The 26,812-nt window shown below is 47.1% G+C and overlaps 1 protein-coding gene across 1 annotated transcript; it reads left to right on the forward strand.

The window, feature by feature from the left end:
- Positions 1–1,923: 1,923 nt before the first annotated feature.
- On the forward strand, positions 1,924–20,887 carry LACTBL1 (lactamase beta like 1). The gene is made up of 6 exons (XM_039509328.1): positions 1,924–2,047; positions 3,760–3,869; positions 8,861–9,018; positions 10,699–10,946; positions 14,601–14,706; positions 18,395–20,887. Exons 1-6 carry the CDS (start codon positions 1,942–1,944, stop codon positions 19,371–19,373), a joined length of 1,707 nt encoding a protein of 568 aa, XP_039365262.1. The 5' UTR covers positions 1,924–1,941; the 3' UTR covers positions 19,374–20,887.
- The last annotated feature ends 5,925 nt before the right edge of the window (positions 20,888–26,812 follow it).

Consider the following 26,812-nt stretch of genomic DNA (forward strand, 5'->3'; position numbering starts at 1 on the left):
TCCTCCTCCAAAGATTAAACCAAGAAAATCCCATTTCACTCTGACGTCAGGGCCCTGGGAGTCACCGGCAGCAATGGGGTGGGGGAAGAAGCCAGGAGGAGACCCGCTGGGCAGGAGCGCATCAGGGAAAAGGCAGCGTTACCATGTGGGAGCTAAAAATGAAAAGTGAGGGTCCTGGTCTGCACTCTCAGCTCCTGCAGCAGGAACATGGCATCTCCTTGCAGCACTAAGGAGCAGCTCTCCAGCATGGACTAACAGACGGGTAAGAGCGAGCTTTGTCACTCAGGATTGCAGGGGGAGGGGGGCAGCGGGACCCTAGCAATGGACCTGGCTGATTGCAGCATAGGGTCTGATCAATTCCTTCCACCCATATGAGCCTTTGCTCCTGTCAGTTAGGGCTTCGCTGTCTCTCTCTGAGCTGAGCAATGTGGCCCTGGCTTCTCTTTTCTTCTTCTCCCGTATCTATTTATCCTCTTTCCATCACCATCTTCTCTTGTTCTTTCAGACCAGGCCATCTGGACTGAATGGCCTTTGTCCTTCCTCTGTATGTCATTCTCCCTCCTTACCCCTTCCTGCCCTTCACCCTCATCCCCCTTCTTGCTGCCTCCATCAGACAGATGACCTGACATCATCCTTCCTGGTGCATGCTGGTCCCCCCCCCCAGTTCCTGTGGGAAGCTGGGTCTGTAACAGATCCAGAATGAGGTACTTTTCTGGTACATGCTGCTTTCCTTAGTGCTGATGGGTGTTCCCTTGGCAGGTGAGAGCTGTCCTTGCTCAGGCAGTTGGAGCATGGAGAATGCAAGTATTCTGGCTGTCAGCTCTTTGGTCCATCCAGCATGCACCAGGATGGGTGATGTCAGGACACATGGCTGATAGAGGCAGCGAGAAGGGACAAGGGCTGTTACCTTCCCACTTAGGGATGGAGGAGCCCAGAGTACTAAGCAACTTCAACATCTGCTGTGGAAATGTTTGAAATAGACCAAAAGGTTTCACAAAATATTTGTAACAAACATCTGTTCTCATTTAGAAAGTGCCCTGTGAGTTTTGGAGGGGGGAAGGGGCTAAGTGCTGATGGGGTCTGGGCTCCCCATCAGGATCCTCAGTCACATGGGCCAGAGGGTGAGAAAGGGACCTGCAAGTCTGACCGTGGCTTTCCTAGTACCCTTGTTACATGAGAAATGGCCCATGCACCAATGGGTTTGGGAGAAATCCTGAATCAGCCATCCTAGAGTCCAGTCCTGGGGAGGAGACCAGGCTGTAGTATAGTCCCCGGGGAGTGGCTCAGTCTATCCTGATTAGAGAGAAGTCAGAGTGCGGACAAATTAATGCAACTCTTTGTGTGTGTACATCTTGCATGCAAATGACATTGCACGCGACATGACTCAGAGTGTGGGAAGGAGGGATAGCTCAGTGGTTTGAGCATTGGCCTGCTAAACCCAGGATTGTGAGCTCAATCCTTGAGGGGGCCATTTGGGGGAACTGGGGTAAAATCTGGGGATTGGTCCTGCTTTAAGCAGGGGGTTGGACTAGGTGACCTCTAGAGGTCCCTTCCAACCCTGATGTTCTATGATTCTAAGGTGTGGTGGGGATGCTGGGAATGAGCTGTGATTATTCTGTACCAGATAGGGCATGATTTAATAGCACAAGCTCACCTGCTGAAACCCTAAGCAACTTCCAGCACCGGCTGCATCAATGGTGGCATAGATTCATCACAGAATGTGGTGGCATTTCAGTTGGACACATTATAAGCTATCTATTAATGCTACAGTGATTGCACCAGGAACTCATGTCCTTGCCTGTAGTTCATGTACATACCTAATTTATAAGCATGGGAGGAAGTTCCTCTCTCTCTCTGTCCTACAAACAGTACCACTGAAACCCCCATGTCTCTTCTTTGCAGCAGGCCTCCAGAGGGAGGAGTCTCCTTAGGCTCTCGATAATGGAAGTGAAGTGGATCCATGTGGCACTAATCTTCTTTTTCCTGCTGTCTGTGGCCATGATGGGCTGCTTCCTGTGGCAGTACAGCCTCCCCAAGGAGGAGCCCGGTGAGTATCCAGCAATCAGCCTGCACACAGCGGGTCTCAGAACCCAGAGGCCCGATGCCATTGAAATCAAGAGGTGGTTGTCTGAATAAACTGCAGGGTTGAGCGCTATCGTTAGTTGGTTGGGCCCTGCAGGGGAAGTAGCAGATACAGCCCTCCCCGCCTCTATTTCATTACACGCAACCTAATTATTTGCCCAGTGGCTTCAATGAGATGGAAGGGGCAAACAGGTATGAATGAGATTCCAAATGAAAAACAACGATAACCTGCCAGTGATGATGAGAAAGGGTTGCCTCAAGAAGTCAGGTGCTAGACTCAGAAGCAAAGTCAGGGTGGTGAGTAAGGTGTGGCATGATAAGCCCCCCTACACCTAGCTGGATTCCCTTATACCTGCTAAAACCGCGCTGGAGTAATTTACATCCTAAAGAGGGAGTCAGAATGTGCATGTAAAGCTGTGGGTAGCTACTTTAATGTACACCTGCATACCTCCTCCTGCTAGCAGCGTTACCTGTTACTCTTCTCTGCTGGCCCCTTGCCATATGGGTCAGACCCCTTAGATTCACTTAGACCCCATAGATTCACTTAGACTTCCTCACACTCAGTTATTGGAAACTGAGTGGGACAGATTCAGAGGCAGCACGTGCAGGGTTGTAATTCATACACTGGTAAGTGGATGTAAGGCTGGGGGAGCCCAGGGGGTTACAGAGAGACACTTTGAAGAGGTCAGAAGAAGGTATCACACCAACAGAGACTCCTTCTAAACTCATTTGGACTCACCTCTGAGTCTGGATCTCACTTTTTTCTTATGGGGCTGCACAGTCAGAATCTGCCTGCGGTATCATGGTCATTGGTCCACAATGGTCTCAGCGTGAAGGTTCTGCAGTGACATTTCTCCTCTGCTACACAGCACCATAACATGGCACATACCCACCCCAAAGGAGTAAAAGAAGGGGAAATCACAGGGATTTTCTTTATAGTGGGCAGGGCTGGGGAGCTGTGCTTCAGAAGCTCGATGGAATCAGATGGGCAAATATTGGCCCCAGGTAGGAGAATTCCCATTTTCATTAGGAAATGAGTGTTCTTTATCTGCACCAAAAATTTAAAATGAGAGAGAAAATTATTGGGCCCCTGATTTCTCCCTGGCATGGCAGATGGGCAGCTGTTTTCTGTGGTGGCCCCATGTGTCCAGTGTGTTCTGTTTTGGAGCTGGTTTGTTTCCTTAGGCATCCAGGTCACTTTCCAGCAGTATTCGCAATATGTACTGGAAAAGCTTATTTCGGTTTGCTGCTTTGTTCCCTCCCAATGGAGTCACAGTGCCCTATTGATGCTCACGGGGAGACTTTGGGACACAACCTGGTCCCACTGAACTCAACAGCAAAACTCCCACTAACTTCAGTAGGACCAGAATTGAGCCCTGTGTCAACTATGCTCTGCCAGCCCACTGTCACTAGCACACTCAGTCAAGGATTTCCCTCATGTACTCAGTACCTTGCTGGGGTAGATTTGAAAGTGCACCAACGACATGTCATGTGCTGAAATTCTGGGTGAGTCGTAGGTCTGTCAGCCCCCTCCTTTGCTTTACACAAGGCTGTGGATGGCAAGCTCTGTAAGGTTGGTGGCCTCATCTGCACTTCTGCATTCTGAGTAATCCTCTATGTAAAACATGTCAGCAAACCCATCCACTCAACCAGCCTCCTCTCTGGAACTATTTCCAGGCCCATCTGCAATGGAGGTGAGATCAGAAGCAATTCAGATGTGTCCCCGCTATCCAGAACCTGTACCACTGGACCACCCAATCCCAGTCCTGAAGGATGCGCTGGAGAAGGTCTGTGGGGATGGCATGGATGGGAGTGTATATGTCTTAACCTCAGTGACCTGTAGGTATAGGGAAGAGAGTCTAGGAATGTAGGAAGGAAGAGATCTGGGTTTTTCAGTCTCCTGGGCTGGTCAGAATCACAGTGTCATATTAGGACAGGTGACTGTCTTGAATGTATCCAGGACCAGCTGAAGTCTAACCCCGCCCCCCCAATCTTGGTTATCCCCTGGATAACACAGTAACAACAACATCCAGTTTGAGGAGCACAACTCCACACTTCCCCTTCTGGTGCCTGACTCCTTCACGGGAAAATATGAGTGTCTCTCTGTGACTTCACTGAGAAGCACTCGTATGTGTGGAAAGGTGAGCAGGGCTCTGGGAAAGAAGAGGCAAAGTACCAGAAGCTTCTGGAGATTAGTGTGCCCCTCTGATGTAATTCTTATTCCTAATTACATGGATATATAAACAGAGGAGTCTCAGGTAGGAAGAGAGGTTATTTTACCTCTGTATTTGGAACATGTGTCCAATTCTAGTGCCCACAAATCAAGGAGGATGTTGATAAATTGGAGAGGGTTCAGCGAAGAGCCATGAGAATGATTAAACGATTAGAAAACCTGCCTTATAGTGATAAACTCAAGGAGCTCCATCTATTTAGCTTAACAAAGAGAAGATTAAAGGGTGACTTGATAACAGTCTATAAATACCTATGTGGGGAACAAATATTTGAAAATGGGCTCTTAGGTCTGGCAAACAAAGATATAACATGATTCAATGGCTGTACATTGAAACTAGATAAATTCAGACTGGAAATAAGGTGCAAATTTTCAACAATGAGGATAATTAACCATTGGAATAATTTACTGAGAGTTGTGATGGATCCTCCATCACTGACAATTTTTAAATCAAGACTGGATGTTTTCTAAAAATACCTTCTAATTCAAACAGGAATTAATTCAGGTAAATTCTCTGGTCTGTGTTATACAGGAAGTCTGACTAGATGAACACAGTGGTCCCTTCTGGCCTTATAATCTATGAATCAATGAATTACACTTCTTGTTCTTAAAATCACCATCTGGCAGGTGTGTTTCCAGTGCAGTCCTGCATGGATCGGTTCTTGGCCTACACTATTTAACATTTTTATCAATTACCTGGAAGAAAACATAATCATCATTGATAAAGTGTGCAGATGATACAAAAATTGAGGGGAGTGGTAAATAATAAAGAGGATAGATTACTGATTCAGAGTGATCCAGATCTCTTGGTAAACTGGTTGTAAGTAAACTATGTGCAATTTAATATGGGTAAATATAAAGGTATGCATCTAGGAACAAAGAATGCAGGCCATACTTATAGGATGGGGGACTCTATCCTGGGAAGAACTGAGAGGTTATATTCACTAAGAGATGGGGTTTAGGAAAACATTCCCCCAGTGGGATAGATTGTTATAGATTATCTATAATTGCCCGCGTGATGATGGCAGACCAGGTGCCAGCTCATTCCAAGGCCCCAGGCTGCACTGAACAGTTACAAATTCATAGCTGGGAAACCAGTGTTATCTGTGTGTTAGTATTGTCAGAATAGATATTAAATGTTAAGTTGATAAGAATGTGCTTAGTGCTTAGACTTTATAAAATGCCTGCAGGATGCTGTGTGTATTGATCTCACTTACAACCTCAATAGCCCATGGTATAAAGTTATATTGAGTGTTTGCATTGTAAACCTCTGTATTTGTGTAACTCACCAAACAGTAACAGAAGCATTAATTAAGGTAAAGTGCTGACCCTGCATACAAGATGGCCCATTGAAGGCAAATGAGGTACTGTGTAGCATCAAAGGACAGAGACATTGTTGATGACATTCCTAACTCCTTCCAGTGTTCTAAAAGTGTTCTCTTTGATGTAAGGTACAAATTGACTTGGGGTAAGTGACCCGTCTCTTGGGACTGGAAGCAACCTGAATATTTTGTGATTTTTGGTGTAAGTGACCATTTATCACATAGTCCAGCTAGCCTGGCTGGGAAGATAGGCTGGAGTGTCCAAGGGGACTGTCTGTGACTCCATTATAGGACTATTGTCATACTTTGGAAGCTCACATTTGTTACTGGGTTGGTGAAATCTAATTCTAGAATATACCACCAGTTTGGGGTGTCTGCCCTGCTTTTTGACAGTTTGCTCTGAGGTTGGCACTCTTGGTCATGAGCCACTCCAGACAGTGTGCCAGCCCATTACAGGAATTCTTGCACCTTCCTCTGGTATTGGCCAAAATAAGAGAGAGGATATTGAACTGGATGGGCTACTGGTCTGACTGCATGTGGCAATTCTTATATTCCCTTGAGCTCTTTATTGGGTTGGACATGGCTACATGGGTACCTCTCAGCATTCCTTGTGGAAACTAAAGGTAGGGTTATACTTGGCCAATGGACTTCCACATTCTGCTCCCTTTGGGATGCTGATGTGCCAATCAAGGCCATATGGAGCTATCATGGGGTTAAACTTAGGTCTCCAGGGAAGCTGATCTCCTCAATGAAGTTGCACAGCTGCCAAAAGTCAGGCATTTCATTGGGTTTTTCATCAGCTCTAGTAATGAATATGGGGGAGGGGTTTGAGTGGGAGAATGGGGAAGGGTTTAGGTGAGCATGGGAGAGGGGTGTGGGCTGAACAAAGGGAAGGGTTTGGGGGTGAGCGCTGTCCTGTGTGATGGAGGCTTTTATCCATAATGATTCCAAGGCCTTTACAAAGTTATTGTATGTAAGAGTCCATCACTGAGAATCACTTCCCTGGGGAGTGCAGTAGCTTCTAACACTGCTCAGACATGTGAACAGTAGAGCAGAGAAAATCTGGTCAATCCAATTGATACTGCAAGTAAAAAAGAGATTCCAGATTGGAATTCGGGTAAGTCACAGGGACTGATCTGCTTGATGTTGTAAAAGCCCCATGGAATCTTCTAATATCCACAGATAGTCAGGACCTTGGCTTTATGCATCTTCCACCCCACGATATTAGTGTGAGGACTCACATTTCATAGAATCATAGAACCATAGGGACAGAAGGGACCGCAAGGGCTATCTTGTCTAACCCCCTGCCAAGTTATAGATTTATTATATCTCAACCATCCAAGACAGGTGACTATCCAGCCTCCTTTTGAAAGCCTCCAGTGAAGGAGCTTCCATGACCACCCGACTCCTGAGGCAGACTGTTCCATTGTCCTACTGTTCTGACAGTTAGGAAGTTTCTCCCACAGGCACTGAGTTTTATTTTTCCCAGTGGGTGCTCCACCCCTGCTCTGACTTGAGGCTCCACCCTGCCCCCAAGGGTCTCCGCCCTCCTGTGAGTGCCTCCCACCAGTGGCCGAAGAGCTGATCGGCGGCCCATGCCAAACAGTTGTGGCTGGTGGTGCTGAGCATCCCTTATTTTTTTCTGTGGGGGCTTGAGCTCCAGATCACCCATGGAGTCAGCGCCTATGGTTTTCCTGAGATTTTCATTTAAATCTGCTATGCTGTATTCTGAATCCATTGCCTATTTTTACAGCAGCCTTTTAAGTATTTGAAGACCGCTACCATATCCCTCCATAATCTCCTCTTTTCCAGACTAAACATACCCAGTTCTTATGGCTTGCATTCCTTCCCTTTGATCATCTTTGTCACTCGCCTCTGGATCTTTTCCAGTTTCTCTACATCCTTTCTATATGTTGGTGACCAAAATTGCACATCTGATACTCCATCTGAGGCCTAACCAGTGCCGGGTAGAGAGATACTATCACCTCCCATGACTTGCATGCTATGCCTCTGTTAACACAACTTAAAATTGCATTTGCCTTTTTTTTTTTTTGCAACAGCATCGCATTGCTGACTCATGCTGAGGCTGCGATCCACCACAACTCCTGGATCCTTCCCAGCAGTGCTGCTGCCAAGCCAGTTATCCCCCATTGTATATTTGTGCATTTAGTTTTTCTTCCCTAAGTGTAGCACCTTACATTTGCCTATGTTGAATTTCATTTTGTTGTCTATAGCTCAGTTCTACAATTTATCCAGATCCCTCTGAATTTTAGCTCTATCCACCAAAGTGTTGGCAACCCCCACAGCTTTGTGTCATCTGCAAATTTGATCAGAGTGCTCTCTAGTCCTACATCCAGGTTATTAACAAAGATGTTAAACAACACCGGACCCAAAACAGATCCCTGTGGAACTCCATTTGAGACCTCTCTTCAATCTGACATCATTCCATTAATATTTACTCTTTGTTTGCAGTTGCTTAACCAATTATGTATCCACTTAATGGTAGTTCTTCCGAGCCCACATTTCTCCAGCTTACTCATCAGACTGTCATGTGGGACTGAGTCAAAAACCTTGCTGAAGTCCAAGTATATTATGTCCACCGCATTCCCCCATCCACCAAATCAGCTACCCTGCCAGTGAAGGAAATCAAGCCGATTTGGCATGATTTGTTCTTGGCAAATCCATGCTGGCTGCTAGTGATTATGTCTTCATCTGCCAGGTATTCGCAAACTGAATGTTTTATACATTGCAATAGTAGCTTCCCAGGAATTGAGGTCAGTCTGACTGGTCTGTAGTTCCTGGGCTCCCCTTTTCCTGTTTTTAAAGATGGGCACTTGTCCAGTCTTGTCCAGTCTTCTGGGACCTCTCCTGTCATCCATGAGTTTGTAAATATTATTGCCAGCGGTTCTGAGACTTCTTCAGCTAATTCCTTCAGCACCCTCGGATGAATAGCATCAGACCCCGCTCATTTGAATTCATTCAAAAACATTAAAGAAATGATGGGACATTCAAAAGCTAAGATTTTGTGAAAAAATCCATTTTCGGAGACAGATCATTAATGAAAAATGCTTTGTTTTAAATATTTTGACTTGTCTTAGTGCAGAACTGTTTGTAGATAAAGGTAATTATCCCTGTTCACTGTGAGTGCATTATTGTATTGATTCATTTCTTTGTTCTACTCTCTGCTCACCTTCAAACACCTCACCACTTTCTAATCTTCTCCTAGGTGGACATGCTTCTGCGCCATAAAATCCATAGCCCAGGCCTCCCTGCCATGTCTGCCATTGTTATCTACAATGACACTGTGCTCTGGACAGGCAACTTTGGGAAGAAGAATGGCTCTGACCCCTTCTCAGCAGTGCCCAATGAGTACACCATTTACAGGTGGGGTTTGCAGGTTTATACAGAAGGAATTGGGTATGGTTTAGCTATTGGGTTAGTGGGAAATTACTGTCACCATGCCCTGATAAACAGCAAGTGGGAGGGATGTATACACTTCATATCAATTCAATTACATAAATACATTTTGAAATCTTATGATTTGGCTTATTTAAATTGGACAGTCATCAAAGGTAGATATATTAGCCCCAGATTAAGCAGGTCCCTTTTCCCTGGGTAAGGTAACAGGAGTGGTTCCAGAACAATCAAGAACTTGCTGGAACCAATTAAGGCAGGCAGGCTAATTAGGATACCTGGAGCCAATTAAGAAGCTGCTAGAATCAGCTAAGACAGGCAGGCTAATCAGGGCACCTGGTTTTAAAAAGACCTCACTTCAGTCAGTGAGGGGTGTGCAAGGAGTCGGAAGTGAGAGGGTTTGCTGCTGGAGGACTGAGGAGTACAAGCATTATCAGACACCAGGAGGAAGGTCCTGTGGTGAGGAGAAAAGAAGGTGTTTGGAGGAGGACATGGGGAAGTAGCCCAGGGAGGTGTAGCTGTCATGCAGCTGTTACAGGAGGCGCTATAGACAGCTGCGATCCACAGGGCCCTGGGCTGGAACCCGGAGTAGAGGGTGGGCCCAGGTTCCCCCCATCCCTCCTGCCCCCTATTGGATACAAGAGGTGTTGACCTGGACTGTCCACCAGAGGGGATGGTCCCTGGCCTGTCCCCAGACCCCCTAGGTGGATCAGCAGAGACTGCGGGGATTGTTCTCCGTTTCCCCCATGCTGGCCAGTGATTAGGTTAGCTGAGTGAACGGCAGGTTTGGTTTGAGCCACTAGTAAAAGTGGCCAAATCTCTGAGGCGACCAAATCTGCCAATAAGCACAGGACTCACCAAGGCAGAGGAGGAACTTTGTCACAATACACATCATGTTACAGTTTTAACTAAATGAACACAATCTATCTTAAATATACCTGAGTATCTCAAGGGCTGTAGAAAATACTGTAAAAATCCATTGTATTATTTGCAAACAATTCTATGATATTATTTCTATTGGATTATTTGATCCCATAAGTGAAAGTTGTATCATAATGCATATGAGCAACCAGGCCAGAGTTAAGTTCAAGCTTAACTTTCATCTTTCCTGACTTTTGGTCCCTTACTGTTGCATTAATGTAGGTTTTATATTTATTAAAATGACAGATAATCAGCTACTTGAGCAATCTGATGTGCTGAGCATCCCTTCAATGTTGTCCCCTGTTTGGACTTGTTTAGAATAGCTGAGTTGTTCAGGGAATGTTTGGCATGACATGGTAGCCTGAAAGGCCTTGGTCCCTAAGTTCCTTCTAAGCTGTGTAGCCGTGCAGGTTATCAAGGGCTGGGGGAGTCCTCTCTCCCCGCCACAGCCTCAGGGCAGGCTGCACCCCTAGTACTTCATCCCCATCCCCACCCCAGAGCTTTCACCCCCCAGCCGGAATCCTCATCCCCTGCACCCCTACCCTCTGCCGCAGCCCTGAGCCCCCTCCCATGCCCCTGCCACACATCACCTCCATATTGGTGCACATAACAAAATTCATTCCGCACACGGATGTAAAAAAGTAGAGGGAACGTTGCTTGGCCTATGGGCTAGTTAATGCTGGACTAGCAGCAGGTGGTGAAGCCATGTAACCGTTTGTCCCATGACAGGATTGCCAGCATCTCCAAGATCTTCCCCACTATCATGCTCTACAAACTGTGGGAGGACGGGAAGGTGACATCGCTGGATGATCCTTTGGAACGCTATGCCCAGAGCTTCATTATTAAAAATCCTCTGGGGCGACTCAAGGAATCTGAACAAAGATACACAGCGGATGGGCTGATCTTCCTGGAGAAGGGGTCGCTGCCACTCAAGCCATCGCCTGTTACACTGCGCAGGATGGCTAGCCAGCTCTCAGGTGAGAGAACCCCACTCCCAGTTCTTCAATCCTCACTAAATTCTCCTGCTTGACTCCCTGCATCAACATACCAGTTAAAACAACAAAACTCCCTGTCCCCAGTGAGAACAGGTTCAGCAATGCAAAAACCTGTCTGTGTGTTTGTCAGGCAGTGCAAACAGCCCCTCCTGGTGTGAACCAGGATCCTCCAGCCGCTCCAACAGGCGAGCCAAAAGGGAGCCTCTCTCCAGCCCAGCTACTGGGCGGTGCACTGAGTTGGTCTGTTGTCTGGGATATGCCTCCCACTGACTGAGCTGGTAGAAGCTATGATGAGTAGGTCTTCCCCTGGCTAAGCCAGTAGGAGCTGCTGGATTCCTGGCTGTTTCCTGGCAGAATAATCTTTCTTTGTCATTCAGGCTCCTGCAATGAAATCAGGGATGAAATGTGAGGCAGCTTCTTCTCACCACAGTTTCACCCCAGCCCAGAGTGCTGCCACTGGCTGAGAGGCGGAGTTGGGAGGCAGAGAATTGCTAAGCGTTGTTTGTTTTGAAGGGATATAGCTTCTATCATCGACAGGTTAGCAGTGCAGTGCAGCCTCCTGAGCTGGGATTCCTGAACTATTAATAGCCTGGTATTTGGTGTCAGGGGACGGCTCTTAATTTGCTGTTTCTCTTATAAATGAGTAACTTCGATACTAAAGTAGCTGTAGACGTCAAGGCCTGATGTAATCTGGAAATCCCTCAAAAGGTACGGCTATTAGTGCCTGCTGTTAGCTGGCATCAAGTGCGCTGCTTCGACACTCCTTTAGAAGCGTGCAGATTCCATTATTAACCCAGAATTAGTTGGCATTGCTATTCTGAGATCTTTGGAAGCAGGTAATCTTGGCATCAGCAGGCAGGGATTTGCATTTGCCTTCACTGCACTTCCTGTAAAATAGGGATAATGATGCTAGCACACCTTGTAAGGTGCTTTAAAACTGAGGGATGAAAAGCACCTTACAGAGTAAACCCAACACACGTTATGCATGGTTTTATTGTCAGCAAGGTGTGGTTAGCTGCATACATCATCCCAGTCTAGTAACTAGGGAAGGAAGATTTTAAAAGTGAATTCAATACCAAATGCAATTTTATAGTTGCACAGTTAAACCCCCAAAGTCAGGAAATGCAAAAGTTCGGATTTTAATAGCAGCGTTAATGCTGCAGTATTGCACATGATGTATATCTTAGCAGTGGCTTTTTACAGCATAAACATGAATATACAATGCAGCCTCACTACCCGGCACTTCTCTGATCTGCGGGCTGTAAAATCCACTCACACCTCTGAGCAGAGATAGTGCTGGAGTGAAGTGCCAGGTTGCTAAGATTTTGTTATGTTGAAATGTACTTATGTATTTATGATCATATGAAATGCTGTTATAAATAATTATGACTACACTTGTTGGCTCAGTTAACAAAGTGCGTTGCATAAAGCAATGACCTTGCTTTTTTCAGTTATGCTTCTTCACTCCCTAATTTGCAGATTTCAGTACCTTGCTATGAACCTCCTCGTCAGTGGTGCTAATTAGGGAGGCTCTACTGTATCAGCCCCTGATTCTACAAGGGATTGAGCATTGCCTGTTTGGTGCTAGGGTTGCCAATTTTCTAGTTGAAGAAAACTGAACACTCTTGCCCCGCCCCCTGCCCCACCTCTTTTCTGAGACCCCGCCCCCACTCACTCCATCCCCCTCCCTCAGTCGCTTGATCTCCCCCACCCCCACTCACTCGCTCATTTTCACTGGGCTGGGGCAGGGGGTTGGGGTCCAGGGGATGGTGGTGGTGGAGATGAGGGGTTTGGGGTGTAGGAGAGGGCACTAGGCTGGAACAGGGGTGCAGGCTCTGGGGTGGGGCCAGAGATGAGCAGTTTGGGGTGCAGGAGGGGGCTCCAGGCTGGGGCAGGGGGTTGGGATTCAGGAGGGCGTGCAGGCTCCAGGCAGCACTTACCTCAGGAGGCTTCCAGGATGCTGCCAGCATCTCCTTCCAGCTCCTCAGCGGAGGCGCGACCATGTGGCTCTCTGTGCTGCCTGCACCTGCAAGCACCACCACCTCAGCTCCTACTGGCTGCGGTTCCTGACCAATGGGAGCAGCTGAGCTGGTGCTGGGGAAGGGGGCAGCGCACAGAGCCCCAGTGACCATCCCTCCTCCTAGGAGCCAGAGGGAGATGCTGGCAGCTTCCCAGGAGTCATGTGGAGCCGGACAAGGAGCCTGCCTGCGCCGCCGACCGGATTTTTAACGGCCTGGTCAGCGGTGCTGACTGGAACTGCCAGGGTCCCTTTTTGACCGGGCATTCCAGTTGAAAACCGGACACCTGGCAACCCTTTTTCCCCCCCAATGTTCAAATATGGTAACCCTAGGCATGACTGCCTCCACCCTGGTCCCTACAGCCTGGCCAACTCCCCAGGTTAGGATAGATAGGGAACGCCTGCATTGAGCTCACAAAGAGGGAGGGGCTTCATTACACTTTGCCCGCCTAGTATGGCCTTTTTTATACATGTCAGATGAGGATCACAGTGGTCCCTTCTGGATTAACAAGCTATGACTGTTGGCAAGTGCTCACTGAGCTTGATGCAAACTAAGTACTTTTTCTATTGCTTTTACCCTCTCAGTCACAAGTTCCCCCCAAACCATGCTCAGGCCCTAGACGGCTGAGGATTCTGTCCATGACAAGTTCCGGGTTCTGCACTTCCGGATCCTCAGTTTGTGTAAATCATCTCAATGAAGTCACTGCAGCTGTGATGCTTTGCTGAGAATTTGGCCTCAGGGGTTGTTTAATGGAGCCCTGTTCTGAAAAATGTGGTTAAAATGTATTTTATTTCCAGTGGGAAAAGTGAACCATTTTCACTCTCCTACAACTCAAAAAAATCTGGAGGAATTTAGCACAAACTGAAACAAAAAATCACTTTGGGACAGAAACAAGTTTGGAAAATTTCAATCCCCCCCCCTCCCCGCTCCCCAATGGATGTTCCTGACATTTATAAATATGTGACAACTGGGGATGTAATGGAAACTGCAGGAGCAGTTGTCCCTGGGTCAGATTGGCAGGAGCTACTAAGCTAATGGATCAGGTTCACTTGAAAGCTCAGGCTGGGATTTACTGAGCCCTTTCAATCAGTCTTTCCTTCCAAAAGGCTCTTGCATATGCCTGGACCCAGCTAGGGTTTATAATTCTTCAGGACGTTTTACTAAAAGGAAGCAGAAAAGTGTGGGTCAGCTCTTACCTTATGATTGGCCTGTCCCCTGTATAGCTCCCTACACTGTACTGAGGTCCCTGGCTCAGACTGGCAGAGATCCTGGGGGGCCGGGGTCGCCTTCCTCTGCAGCCTGGGGCACGGGTCACTTGCAGGTTTAAAGTAGTGTAAATGGTGAATTCTCTCTAATTTGAAGTCTTTACATCATGATTTGAGGATGTCAGTAACTCAGCCAGAGGTTATGCGTCAATTGCAGGAGTGGGTGGGCGAGGTTCTATGGGTCTGTGAGTAGTAGCACATTTGCTGTGTCTGTGGTAGAGTGTAATTAATCACTGCTCTTTTCCTTTGTCTTTGGCGCTCCCATTTTGGATCACTATTGACCAGACTCCATGAGTGAATCTTGATGTTTATCCAACAAAAATCAGTGTTTGTCTCTTGTTCCCATGGCATAGGGCTGCCCAGGAGGCTGCGGTCCAGCAGCCTGCTGTGGAGAGGAAGCACACAAGATGCCCTCGCTCTCCTGAAGGATGACGTTCTGGTAGTCGACCCAGGAACCAGGTCAGGTGTACACGCGACTGACACTTCTCTTGGCTAATATCTGGCGACTATAGCAGTGCTTAACTGCTAAGGAGTCAGAACCAAAGCTGCAAGCGGTGCAGCCAGCTCCTTCCGGTTACAGTACAGTGCCTGCAATCCTCGCTCTCCTTTAACATGCACCATTCACTCAGGTACCATTAGATACACAGAGAGAAGACAAAGTGGAACAGTTTGGAAGTCAGCATTAGCAACTAGTGGCAACACAGTCAGAAGGGATGCAAGGCCATTCTGCCACATTAACCCCAGGTCCCATGTCTGGTGGAATAGAACAGGACAGAATTTACATCTGCAGTGGAGAAGGCACAGGCTGAGGTCTTGGTGATCCATTCCAGAAAAAAATCCAGCCGTCAGGTAAAGAAATTACATGAAAATCAACACATTGTCAATAATATCTATAAATGTCCACTGCAACAAAAAACCCTGTTGCAATACCATTACCTGGGTTTGCAAAGTCAAGCATTTAAGAGTTAGAAAATGCCAAAATTTAAGGTGTCTGATAACAGACGCCTCATCAATCTAGGAGACAAAGGCAGAACAGGTTCCAATGGCTGGAAGCTGACAGCGGACACATTCAAACTCAAACTTTGCATATTTTTAGTGAGGGTAATTAATCATTGGAACAACTTACCTAGGGACCTGGCAGAGTCTCCATTACACATACAGAGTGGCTACTTGTTTCTAAATGCTCTGCTCTAGCGCCACCTGAAGTTATGGGATTGGTTCAGGAAACTCTGGGTGAAATCCTGGCCAGGCAGTCAGATTACACGAGCAGAATGGTTACTTATGGCCTGTTAACCTGTCTCACTCGTCACTGAGGTACGTGTGCCTCCGGGATCACTTGCTGGTCTCTGAGCACCTTGGTACTTCAGATGTCAGAATTATTTTGTTTTTTTTCCCTTGTTCATACACGACTGTAGCATTCTGAAAAGTTAATCTTTTCATAGGAACATTTCCTGTCTTTGCTTCCATGCAATGGTAACATTTTTCTGGGAACTTTGAACAGAATATTTTCAGCCACTTTTGTGATATAAGTGTGTGCTTTTTTTCCAGTTAGTTCAAAAATGGCTGAGCTTGGTGTGTATGAAGTGCCCATTGAGAACTATGGCCAGGCCCAAGCATGGAAATAAAACCTGATTATAAATAACATTATGACTGGTGGAAAACACGTCTAGAAAGACAAAGTGTGCCCATGTGTGTTGTTTCTGAAGTGCAAAATTCTCTGTTTTATGTCAATAGACACCATTCGAGCTTAAGACTTTTAAAACAGCTTATGGCCTTACAGGACTCAAGCACTTATGCTTCCTTAAGGACTTAACATTGCTGTGATGCTGCCTTGCAGACTCAAAGCAATTGAAGTGCTTTTGCCACCTTAAGGTGGTTTAAATGCTTGTGCCATGTTAAGTCTGCAAAGCAGCTTAGCTGGGACTTTCATGGCCTGCTCCTGAGAGACATGGTGCATTTTTGCATCTACAGGCCTTCAGCCCAAGCCTTCCTTTTTAAAAAAAAAACAGTGAAGAGAAATTAAGTGCAGAAAACTTAATGCACTGTCTGCTGAACAACTAAAAACAACAAGGTAGGAAATGCAGAATTAACTGTTCTTGCAGTGATGTCTTTTGGCATGTATTGGGTGTAGTATTTCCAGTCTCTATTGCTGAATGTGGACTGTGATATCAAGATATATTTGTTTCTAAAAGACGTGCTCTAAGAAATCTGGGTTGGGGGGGACACGTTCTCTGGCTTGTTTTATACAGGAGGCCAGATCCCTTCTGGCCTTGGAATCTATGACTATTTGAATCAGTAAGGCTAAGTTAATGCTGCTGTAGGAATCGTCCCATCTACATTTCCTGACTTACCAGCAATCAGGGCCACCCAGGGAGCGGGGGGGGGGGGGCAAGTGGGGTAATTTGACCCAGGCCCCGCAGGGGCCCCCCGAGCCGCTCCGGGTTTTTGGCAGCACTTTGGTGGCAGGCCCTTCGTTCGCTCCGGGTCTTCGGTGGCGGGTCCTTCAGTGCAGCTGAAGACTCGGAGCGAGTGAAGGACCCGCCGCTGAAGTGCTGCCGAAGCCTCGGAGCACCACCCGGTAAGTACAAGAGCCGCAAGCGGCATGTGGGGAAAAAAGCCACGATCAGCAGCACTTAGGCTGCTCTACTGCTGCTGCTTCATTCTTCTGCGGCAATTTGGCGGCGGGTCCTTCCCTCCGAGAGGGACCCGCTGCTGAATTGCCGCCAAAGACCCAGCCCTGCCCCGGGCCCCCTGAATCCTCTGGGCGGCCCTGCCAGCAATTCAGAATGGCAAAACCTCTGCTCCTCTTTCTTTCTTCCTCCTTTCTGCACTCAATCTGCCTGCCCTTCGTCCCTCTGAAAGTTTACGGTGGTTTCAGGGCACAAGAAAGTAGGGTTTGGAAATATCTTTTCTTAGTTCCCATTAGCACATGATCAGACCACATCACAATCTGCCTGCGGCTTTTAGAGAATGCCTAATGCTGTGGAATCGATGGCAGTCAGGGTTGTTGCTGTCACACTGTCCGGAGTGGCTCTGGACCATGAGTGCCAACCTCAGAGCAGACTGTCAAACTAGGGCAGACACCCCAAATTGGTGGTATGTTCTCGAATTAGATTTCACCAACCCAGTAACAAATGTGAGCTTCCAAAGTACGACAGTAGAATGGAGTCACAGACTGTCCCCTTGGACACTCCAGCCTAACTTGCTAGCCAGGCAAGCTGGACTAGGTGATAAATGGTCACTTACACCAAAAAAATCACAAAATATTCAGGTTGCTTCCAGTCCCAAGAGACCAGTCACTTACCCCAGCTCAATTTGTACCTTACATCTTACATCAAAGACAACACTTTTAGCCAGTTCTGTAGTAAAATTACTAAAGGTTTCTTAGGTTAAAAAAAGGAATGAGAGTTATTGGGAGGTTAAAGCAGGTAAAAACATATGTACATGCGAGTCACAGTCTATCATTTCAAATGGTAGCAGAGATGTAGTGATCTGCCAGTTTCCCAAACGTCTTTAAGGGCTACAGCATAACTCTGGGGACCCGCCATCTTCCTGGTCAGTTATTCTGCCCTGTTAGAATCCAGACAGTCCAGAGATGAAGAATTTTTCCTTGTGTCTATATTTATAGCTTCTTCTCACAGAAACCAAGCTGACAGCAGCAGTTCCCACACATGTTCCTTCTTCATAGGACAAGAGGAGAGGGGGATGCAGTTAACAAAGTCTTTGATCCTTGATCTCACACAATGACTCATTTGTGTTTAATGAACAGGATTTAACATCTTCTTGTAAGACACCATCATTTGTATTACACCAGGCTTCTTTCTCATTTGATGGATTCCTTAGTTAGAGGTATATACAATGCAGATGTTTGCTGTTACATTATAACATGAAGCATAGTTGAGTGAGAACAATACATGCAGCATCCTATACACATTTTATAAAACACTAAACACATTCTTATCAGCGTAACATCTAATGTCTAGTTTGGTGATGCTGACACACGTAAGCAAGACTGGTTTCCAACTGTGTGTTTGTGAGAGATCAGTGAGGCCTGGGGCCTTGGCATAAGTGGGCACCTGAACTGCCAGCGTCACAGTTGCAACCATGTTCAGAGATGACACTGAGTTGCATTTCTTTCTCATTTCAGGTGCCATTACAGTAATTTGGCCTTCTCTCTGATGGCCCACGTGTTGGCAGATCATGCCGCCGAAGGGGAGTACCAGCGGTGGGTCTCAGAGAATATCCTGGACCGCTTGGGCATGGAGGACACTGGCTTTGATATCACACCACCAATCCGTTCCCAAATGGCGGTCGGGTTCTATAGCAGTGGGCAGCCTGCCCCCCTTTATGACTTGGGCTGGTACAGGCCATCTGGCCAGATGTACTCCACAGCCGCTGACCTTGCCAAGCTGGCAATGGTCTTCCTAGGCACCTACCATCGGCGCCTTTTGGAGCCTGACACAGTGAAGACGATGCTGACACCTCTTTTTAAGTGCTCCAGTGAATACTTTGCCAACAAGACCGGCACACCCTGGGAGATCAATGAGCAGCTGGGCTATGATATTATCAGGAAGGATGGCGACCTCGATGGCTACTCAGCCACCTTCTCCCTTGTCCCCAAGCTCCGCTTAAGCTTCATAGTGCTAATGGCAGGGCCTAGGCCCCAAGGAGGAGATATTGTGACTCAGACATATGAGTACCTCATCCCTGCCATGGAGACAGCGTTCCGGGAGGCAGAGAAGAGCGTGAGCCCTCCCCCAAATCCCACCCCTTATGTTGGCTATTACACTTATTCCAACCTGACCTTCTACGAGATTAAAGTTGGGCCCACTGGGGCTCTGGTCATGCAACAGTTTGGACCCCATATTGAAGAGCTGATCCCTGAAAACTACCGGACAATCAAGCTCCACCACCTGGAAGACCGAGTCTTCCAGGTGGTTTTTGACAAGGAGTTCCCATGCATTCTGCGGCTGGGCTCTGCCTCAGTCTCACTGGAGACCCAGGATGGGCAGCTCTTTAATTTCTATCCTTTTGACCGCAAGGGTTTATCTCCCGGCTTTGACGCCCCAGGACTGAACACATACAATGTGGTGCGCATACATCGCAAGCCCGTGTTCTACAGCTAACTGCCCTTGCTCCTGCGTGACCATGTGTGGAAGTTGGCTTCTGTTCTGTGTGTCCCTGACTCGCCTGCCCCCAAGGCTTTGGGGATGTAGCTTAAACGGGAATGATGCTGGCAAACTGACTGTTCCATCCAACAAAGTCTCTCTTCTGAAATGACTGCAATGGTTTGTGTCCCCTTGGCACCACAGGGCTGTGCTGGCAGCTGGGGGAGCCTGTAGAAACTACATGCTGGATATGTTGGATGTCTGGGATATGGACTCCACTGCATACTTCCCAGCACTTAAATCTTCCAGTGCTAAAGCTGCCCATTTGGCCACCATCACAAAGTGTGACTGGCTTCAATGGACCATGGAGACTCTCCTGTGCTTTTGAGCCAGAGTCTAGTCTGGGATCCAAGGGTTTTTCAGGCAGCTATCCTCTTCAGCAGCCCGGCTACTAGGATCACACTGCCTTGCCCATTCAGGTTTGCCATAAATCTGACACCCTAGACCACTTTGTAACATCTAAGAGAGAGCGGGGTCCATCTCTTCCATATGGCTGAGTGGGGTACAGCAATCCCTGTGAGTGGTAGGGAGCCGTGTAGAGTCACTATGGGCTGTGGGGGCCCACAAAGGAAATCGTAGTGTTTAGATACAGAAGGTCAAAGAGGATTAGATTGGGTGGTACTGAAGTACTATAGTGATGAGCTATATCAATAGCTAGATAAGCAGATGTACTCTGAGTGCATGTAGATATGGGAGTGTGTGCGCACACACGTAAAAAGTTGGTTTCAGGGTTGTGTCTCTAGGTAGATGTCTGTGTGTAGGGGGCGTGAGTAGGAATGCATGGATGTCTGTGTGTTGTGGGCATTGGTGTGTGTGCTGTAGCCGGCGTGCCTCCCTGTGGGGGGTTGTAGTTGTGAGTACTGTGTGTTTTTGTCCTGTGTTGTGGCTCAGATGTGAGTGTAGATCCCTGTGTGTGCATTGTGAGGGAGACTCAGCTATGTCGAGACTGTGGCTCCAATGGGCTCTAACCTTTCCCAGTTTCCCATGTGTGGCAGAGGGAAGATTCAGCACTGGCTGGCTGAAGAATTAGCTAGAACACAGACTGAAGACGCATGATAGGGCACTACCCTGGAACTTGATCCCTTTAAATTAGGGCCACCTTCAAGTACCTTGTAATGCCACTGATGCATTTGCCTTCTTCCTTGTACCCACCTGGCTGCCTAGGCAGGGAGGACAGATGACACACAACAAGTTGCTATGTTAAGGCATTTGCTTTTATCCTTCTCCTGGGGGCAGCTGGCAGTGGTGGGAAAACATCATATCCGTGCAAGGGCAGCAGAGGCTGTAGGGACATGACCATCAGCAAAGGAAGGACTCCAGCTGACAGAGACCTTGAGCTGAGGGCAGCATCACCGCTTACAGCCCTGCCTGGAGCCTGAGTTCAAACCCATCAGAGGGCTGGAGCTAGATAAATGTTACCTCACTGCTGAGTGCTGGCTCAGACTTGGCATGGGCTATATAGTCCTGAAATCCTGGGCTGTGGTGCTGGGCAAAGGCCTGGTAAGTAAATCTTCTCACTTCAATGACTTTTTCGGCAGTACTTGTTCTCTCAAACCCGCCCTGGTCTCTTGTGGCTGGTTAATTTCCTCCACTTGGTCATAAGTCCTTGTTGGCAGCCAGCAGTGACTGCAAGGTGTTCTTCTGCTGTTCATTCTTGCAGGATTTAGGAGAGCCTGGCTCATCCTCAGGAGTTGCCAGAGCTGGAAGATGTGCATCTTGTCCTCTCTGCCTCTCTTCCTGTTCCCCTGTCTCTCTCCTTTCCATTCTTCCCATCTTCAAGTTCACTGGGAAAAGAGGATATGAACAGAGCCTAGAAATCTGTGATTTACCCCCTCTCCACCTCCTGTGTTCTCCTCCATCTAAGCTCACCATTAAACATAGGATATGATGTAAGCACTGCCCCGCTGCTCCATCCAAGCCCTGGAGTCACAGCTGTTGCTGCAGTGCAGTTTTGGTCCCAGTGTTGTTCTCTGTAAGTGATCACAGCTCACACCTTGTGCATCTTCCGATGTTCAGATATTTACACTGTGCAATAACAATAATATTAAACCCTGTCTAAATTCTGACTGCTTCTGTGAGTGATGGTGCCTGGTGAACACAAGGTTGCAGACAGTGTGACTATTGGACTGAGATTGCCTGTATATACAACTGACTGCAATGCTCCTTGAGACACTTTCTGCAAAATGCAGCTTTCAGGATTTTGAGTCCTCTTATGTTGACCTTAAACCCCAGAACCAGCTGTCTGGTGTGGTGGCTGGAACTTCTCTGGTCCTAGTGTACAAGGGGTTAATCCTCGCTCACCTTCCATTTCTTCTAGCCCTGGGGGAAGGGCACAGTGTACTTGGGTTGCTTAGGAGACGGGGTAGGATGCCTTTGGGAAAATGGGGCTCTGCATCCAGAGGCCAAAGGTCAGGGCTGAGCTCCCCGAGCTGGGCAGTGTCTGTTACGGCAAAATCTTTTACTTTCCTGTTGACATTGACCCCCAAGGAGAAGCCCTTGCTGACAGTGAGCACTTTTATTTTCTACGGCGTCACTCCTCCAGCTTATGCACTAGGCTGGACTAATACTCCTGTTGGCACCTTGGCACCCACAGATGCTACAGAAGCCTGTCCTGTGTATTCTACAGCTTCATTTCCTAAATATAAACGAGACACAATATTCATGGTCTATGTCTGTAAAGGAGAATTCACTCGATAACCTGAATTTTAAACTAACAGAGCTTTTCTTGTGGGCGGGGGGAGAAGAGAGACTGTAAAAGGATCTGGATTTATGGGATCTGATTTGCTCTCATTCCCACTGCTATAAATAGTGACTAGCTCCATTGATGTCCGTGGAGTAACACTGGCAAAATAAAAAAAAATTGATGGAAGTGAGCAGAAGAGAAAACCTATAGTTTCTAGCTCAGGCCCTTTTCTTACTAGAGGAGTGAAATGTCCATGGGACTATGGCAGAATGTCCATGGCTAACCCCTTCCAAAGGGGACATGGACCGGATCCCTTATGACCTCCCTTAGACGTGTTGGCTGCATCTCGCTGGTGTTAGCACACTACTAAAAGCAGAAATGCAAAATCCACCATCTCTGGGAAATTACAGGCTCCCTAGCGTTTAGTTCTCTTTCCAACAGAATTCAAGCAGTGATTTATCTGATTGCACAGAGATCCGTGTGTCTAGCTCAAAGCCCGTAAAGCAGGTATTGCAGATCCCAGCTCTGAATAAATCAGCAATGTGGGAGGATGGTCTGTAGTCCAAGTTTGCCTTGTGCTAATTAATACTGTTACAAAGTTCATTACCATAAGTGTGAAACTTTGGTACTAGCTGGGTATAATCCCTAGGGATGTGTTTTGCCTGACTTTAAGTGACTCTTGACTTTTTGACAAAATGTAAAATCATCCGTCAATGACCTACGCCCCCAGTGGATTTACTCCTGTGTAATCGTGAGAGATTATAAAACGGCCATAGACTTGATTCTAGACCATATTTTTAAACAGGGTTATAAATCAGTTTGGCCTCATCCTCACTAGATGACCAAACAACTTTGAAAACCAGTTGAAATGAGGGGGCAGGGCATTTGTTAAAATGTAATTCTTCACATGAGCTTGAGCCCTAGCACCTGATCCAACTTCCATTGATATCAGCTGAAAGACTCTCCTTGACTCTGATGGGAGCTGAATAGACCTCCAGTGACCTCTGCTTCCATCAGTGGAAAGGCAGGTGAGCAGGCATATGCCACAATTTTTAAGATCCCTCCACGAACATTGCTGTTTGCTGCAGAATCTCAGCTTTCCTTTTAAATAACATTCTAGCCTTTGCGTTAGCCACGCTGGAAACTAACTCCAGACAACCAACAACAGCTGTGGTGTGAATGCTACTCAACCCCGCACACCTCAGTGAGGTATGAATTTCAAAGCTTGGTTGGGACCATTTATTATGGGTTTTTTAAAACATTTAATTTATAAACATCGGTGATAGTGACACAGAAACACAAACACAAACAGCCAAAAAAAGTAGAATGTCATTTTAAATTGCTCAGTCTTTCACACATGAAAATCATACAGTTTTGCTAATCGTTGTCCTGGACCTGGCTGGGTACTCTGGGAAGTGTTTGCTTCTGATTGTCCTGACATTTTATTAACTGCTTGGTCTGTGTTATCTGCCCTCAAAGTCTTTTTAATGGGTAAGTAAAATAAATCCTGAGCTGTCTTCTAACTCTATTGTGCTACTCTGGCACAGGGAAAAAGTGAGAAAGCACATAGATCTTCCTAGCTGATTCCCTTACTTTCATTATTAAGGCTTTACATCACTCTGGCAATCTAGGGTTCTTAAAACTTTTACAGGTTTTATGCTCCTGGGGGAATTGACTGAGAATGGGAACGGTTAACTAACAATAGGAACATTAGCAATGTTACTGTGCAGGCAGGCTGCTACCTTCTGCCTCAGAGAATGAGATCAATTAACTAGCAGGCAGGCTGCTACATTTCTGCCTCGGGAACAGAGCCTTCCTTGTGCACAATACAAATCCCTACCTCTCCACGCCCTGCAAGTCACAGTAGCAAGTGAGAGGGACAGAGTCTCAGAGTCTCTCTTGCTTGTAGGCAGGAAGGCACACACGCCCGCCCAGTCCTGCCCCTGATGGTGATCAACGTTTCCCCCACAGGCGCGCACGTCCAGCCTCCCTCCCCCTGCAGTGATTTGCATCTCTCAGGCTGCTCCAGGCATGCTGGAACAGACGCGCTGGCTGGGCTGCCAGGGAAGAGGCACATTTCCCCCTGCAGATTTCTTTTGCATTTTTCTGTGGGCGAGGGCACAGAAATATGTGGCCCCTGGGCACAGTATTCTGTCAGCAGTAATAATATTTAAACAGAACAGCCGTTAATTTTAAGGAGAGATACGAACAAAAAGGACATCATATACAAATGATGTCAGTGGGCCATATTCTGCTCTCAGTTGCATGGGTATAACAGCCTAGTAATTACACTAGATTTACAACCTTGCACCTGAGAGTGGAATTTGACCAGTGAGTTTTAATGTTTTTCATTAACTGAATATCTCAAGTAGTTTACTATGTCAAGATAAAAGAATGTTCTAATTGACTGAATTAACCACAGGGAAAAGGGCAGATCTTCAGCTGGGGTAAATCAGCAAAGTTCTGCTGCCCTGAAGAGCCACTGATAAAACATGCAGGCACCATAACCGTGTGCTATCAGCCATCTAGGAACAGCTGAGATCGCCTTGTTAATCTAACATACACAGCTCTGGAAAAATTCCAGTGACAGTAAAATCGCTGTTGAGCACTGATGTCACAAGTTTTAGCAAGCAACTACTTACCCAATAAGCATTTCGCTTCATCCTGAGCCATACATTTCCTCAGCCAAAACCATATGGGCTCAATTGTTGCTATGATTGGGGCACAAGGGGGAGCGCAAATCCCATGATGCCCCAGTGCAGCCTCACTGGCGCTTGGGTCTGGGAGCACCGCAGTAAGGGGATGCTGCGTGCCTGCTACCTCCCCCCAAGAAGTGGGTGGGGAATGGATGAAGCCAGCACAGCTGACTCAAGGACTTGGTGTCAAAAGAGTCCTTCTCTCTCCCCATCAGAGATGAGCAGCTGGAAGATGAAGTGCCACAGCTGGGAAGCAGCCAGTTAGCTATCTGAATGCTGCCTTTATTAAACAGTTGTATCAGAAAACTGCCCTCATGGATCATTCTGTCTTTCTGTTCTCTCCTCCCCTTTACTCAAGATGGGCTCTTTGCTCACTCATTCTCCAAATCATTCTCTCACTTCAGAGGCTGGGAGGAGATGGATTTGTGCTGACCTGTCATCCTGGGAACTCTCTCCCAATCTCTTCCCTCTGTCAGAGGATGGGCAGACAGCTGCTTTTTTAAACTGCCATGACAAGTTCCTGTGCATATCAGCTGACAAAAGGGGGCACTGTTGACTCAAAAGGCCCAGCGAGGCTTGGCTTTGTTACACTAGAACTGTCCAGGAGCCATCCGGTATTCAGATCATGCACTTTCTATGAGGGATGTATATAGGCTGCTTCATCTTGGTGTCACTAGAGAGTGGTATTCACTTAGACTCATAGACTCCTGGTGTATTTAGACATTAGTAACAGTGTCTGATAGTCCTGCAGGTTTTTCTAGCTGAGAGGGAGACCTCGTATACCTTGCTGAGGCCTGGAGAGCTGTGTGGAAGCCCTGCACAAAGCATGGCAGCTGACCATTTCCCAGAAGGAGCTGCAGAACATGGTGGAGAGAAGGCTGTAGATAATGTGGTTGATGCTCAGGCAGAAGACCCTGAGATGTAGTGGAAGGTGGACAGATATGATGTGCTCCCCTGGGTGGCAGAACTTCACGCCAGCCTTTTGATGAGGAATGGAGCCCAGCAGATGGTGAACACCACCACCATGACAAGTGTGAAGAGAGGGAGCTGGGCAGAGAGCTAAAGACACAAATAGCAGAGCAAAGACAAAGTTTAGTGAGGAATGGCTGATAAACACAGGTGGGGGGGCCTGGCAGATAAATGTATGCTTCCGGTAGCTATAGGATACCTGATCCCATAGCTGTTAGCTAGCCATTAACAAGCTATCTGAGGTTCCAGAGATTCCCTGGCATTATGATTGGTTTGATGGTTGTAACCATAATCTCACAACGTTTCACAAATTAGAGCCACCAGAAGAAGATACATGAGATGAAGGTGAGTCATGAGTTGAATACTGTGGCTGCAATAATCCTTGTTTAAGGGGTTATTATGAAGGCACTGGATAATTTTATGGCCAATGACTTCTCTGATCACTGATACTATGGAAAGTTTAGTGAAACCTCACGCTTTAGGGCATATGCTGAGTGCTACAGGAGCCAGGAAGGAATCTCCCTTCCCCATGTGCACTGCACAACTGACAAGATGCATTATGGAGAGATTGAACTTTCTGCAGAAGCATCAGGGACTAGTGGCTACATAAGATTCTACCCTAGATGAACCCACAGTCTGATGTGATAAGATAAACCCTATACTCCAGTGAGCATCTCTGAGAACAGGAATTGACAAGGTGAACATTGACTCATACTGTTTGGGATTAGAGAGAGTTGCCATCAGAGGAGATGCTGCCCGTGAGCATCAAAACAGGTCAGTTCACTGGTAAATAGAACGACGATCTGGCCAGTTCCTACAACGACAGCTCTGTACAATGTGTTTTCTGTGTACAGTCTAGGTTTAATTCACTCTGTGAGTAGCACACAATCAAGCTGGCTTCCTCTTTGGTGAAGTTGTTCTTAACGCTGCCCTTCTTCTCTGTGGTAGGAGAGTGGCATGCAGGAGTACTGGTAAATCTGGTCTTCATTTTCCAACTCCAGTCTCTTGATGTGCCTCAGGACTAATGTTGTATCTTTTGCTCTTTACAC

The sequence above is a fragment of the Mauremys reevesii genome, linkage group 21 (assembly GCF_016161935.1).
Source record: "Mauremys reevesii isolate NIE-2019 linkage group 21, ASM1616193v1, whole genome shotgun sequence".
Lineage (NCBI taxonomy): Eukaryota > Metazoa > Chordata > Testudines > Geoemydidae > Mauremys > Mauremys reevesii.

Bases quoted from the DNA above. Each gene is read 5' to 3' on its own strand.
- LACTBL1 (XM_039509328.1), top strand. From the start codon at position 1,942: ATGGAAGTGAAGTGGATCCATGTGGCACTAATCTTCTTTTTCCTGCTG. The intron at 2,048-3,759 runs GTGAGTATCCAG...AACTATTTCCAG, and splicing joins CCTCCCCAAGGAGGAGCCCG to GCCCATCTGCAATGGAGGTG. The intron at 10,947-14,600 runs GTGAGAGAACCC...CCCATGGCATAG, and splicing joins GATGGCTAGCCAGCTCTCAG to GGCTGCCCAGGAGGCTGCGG.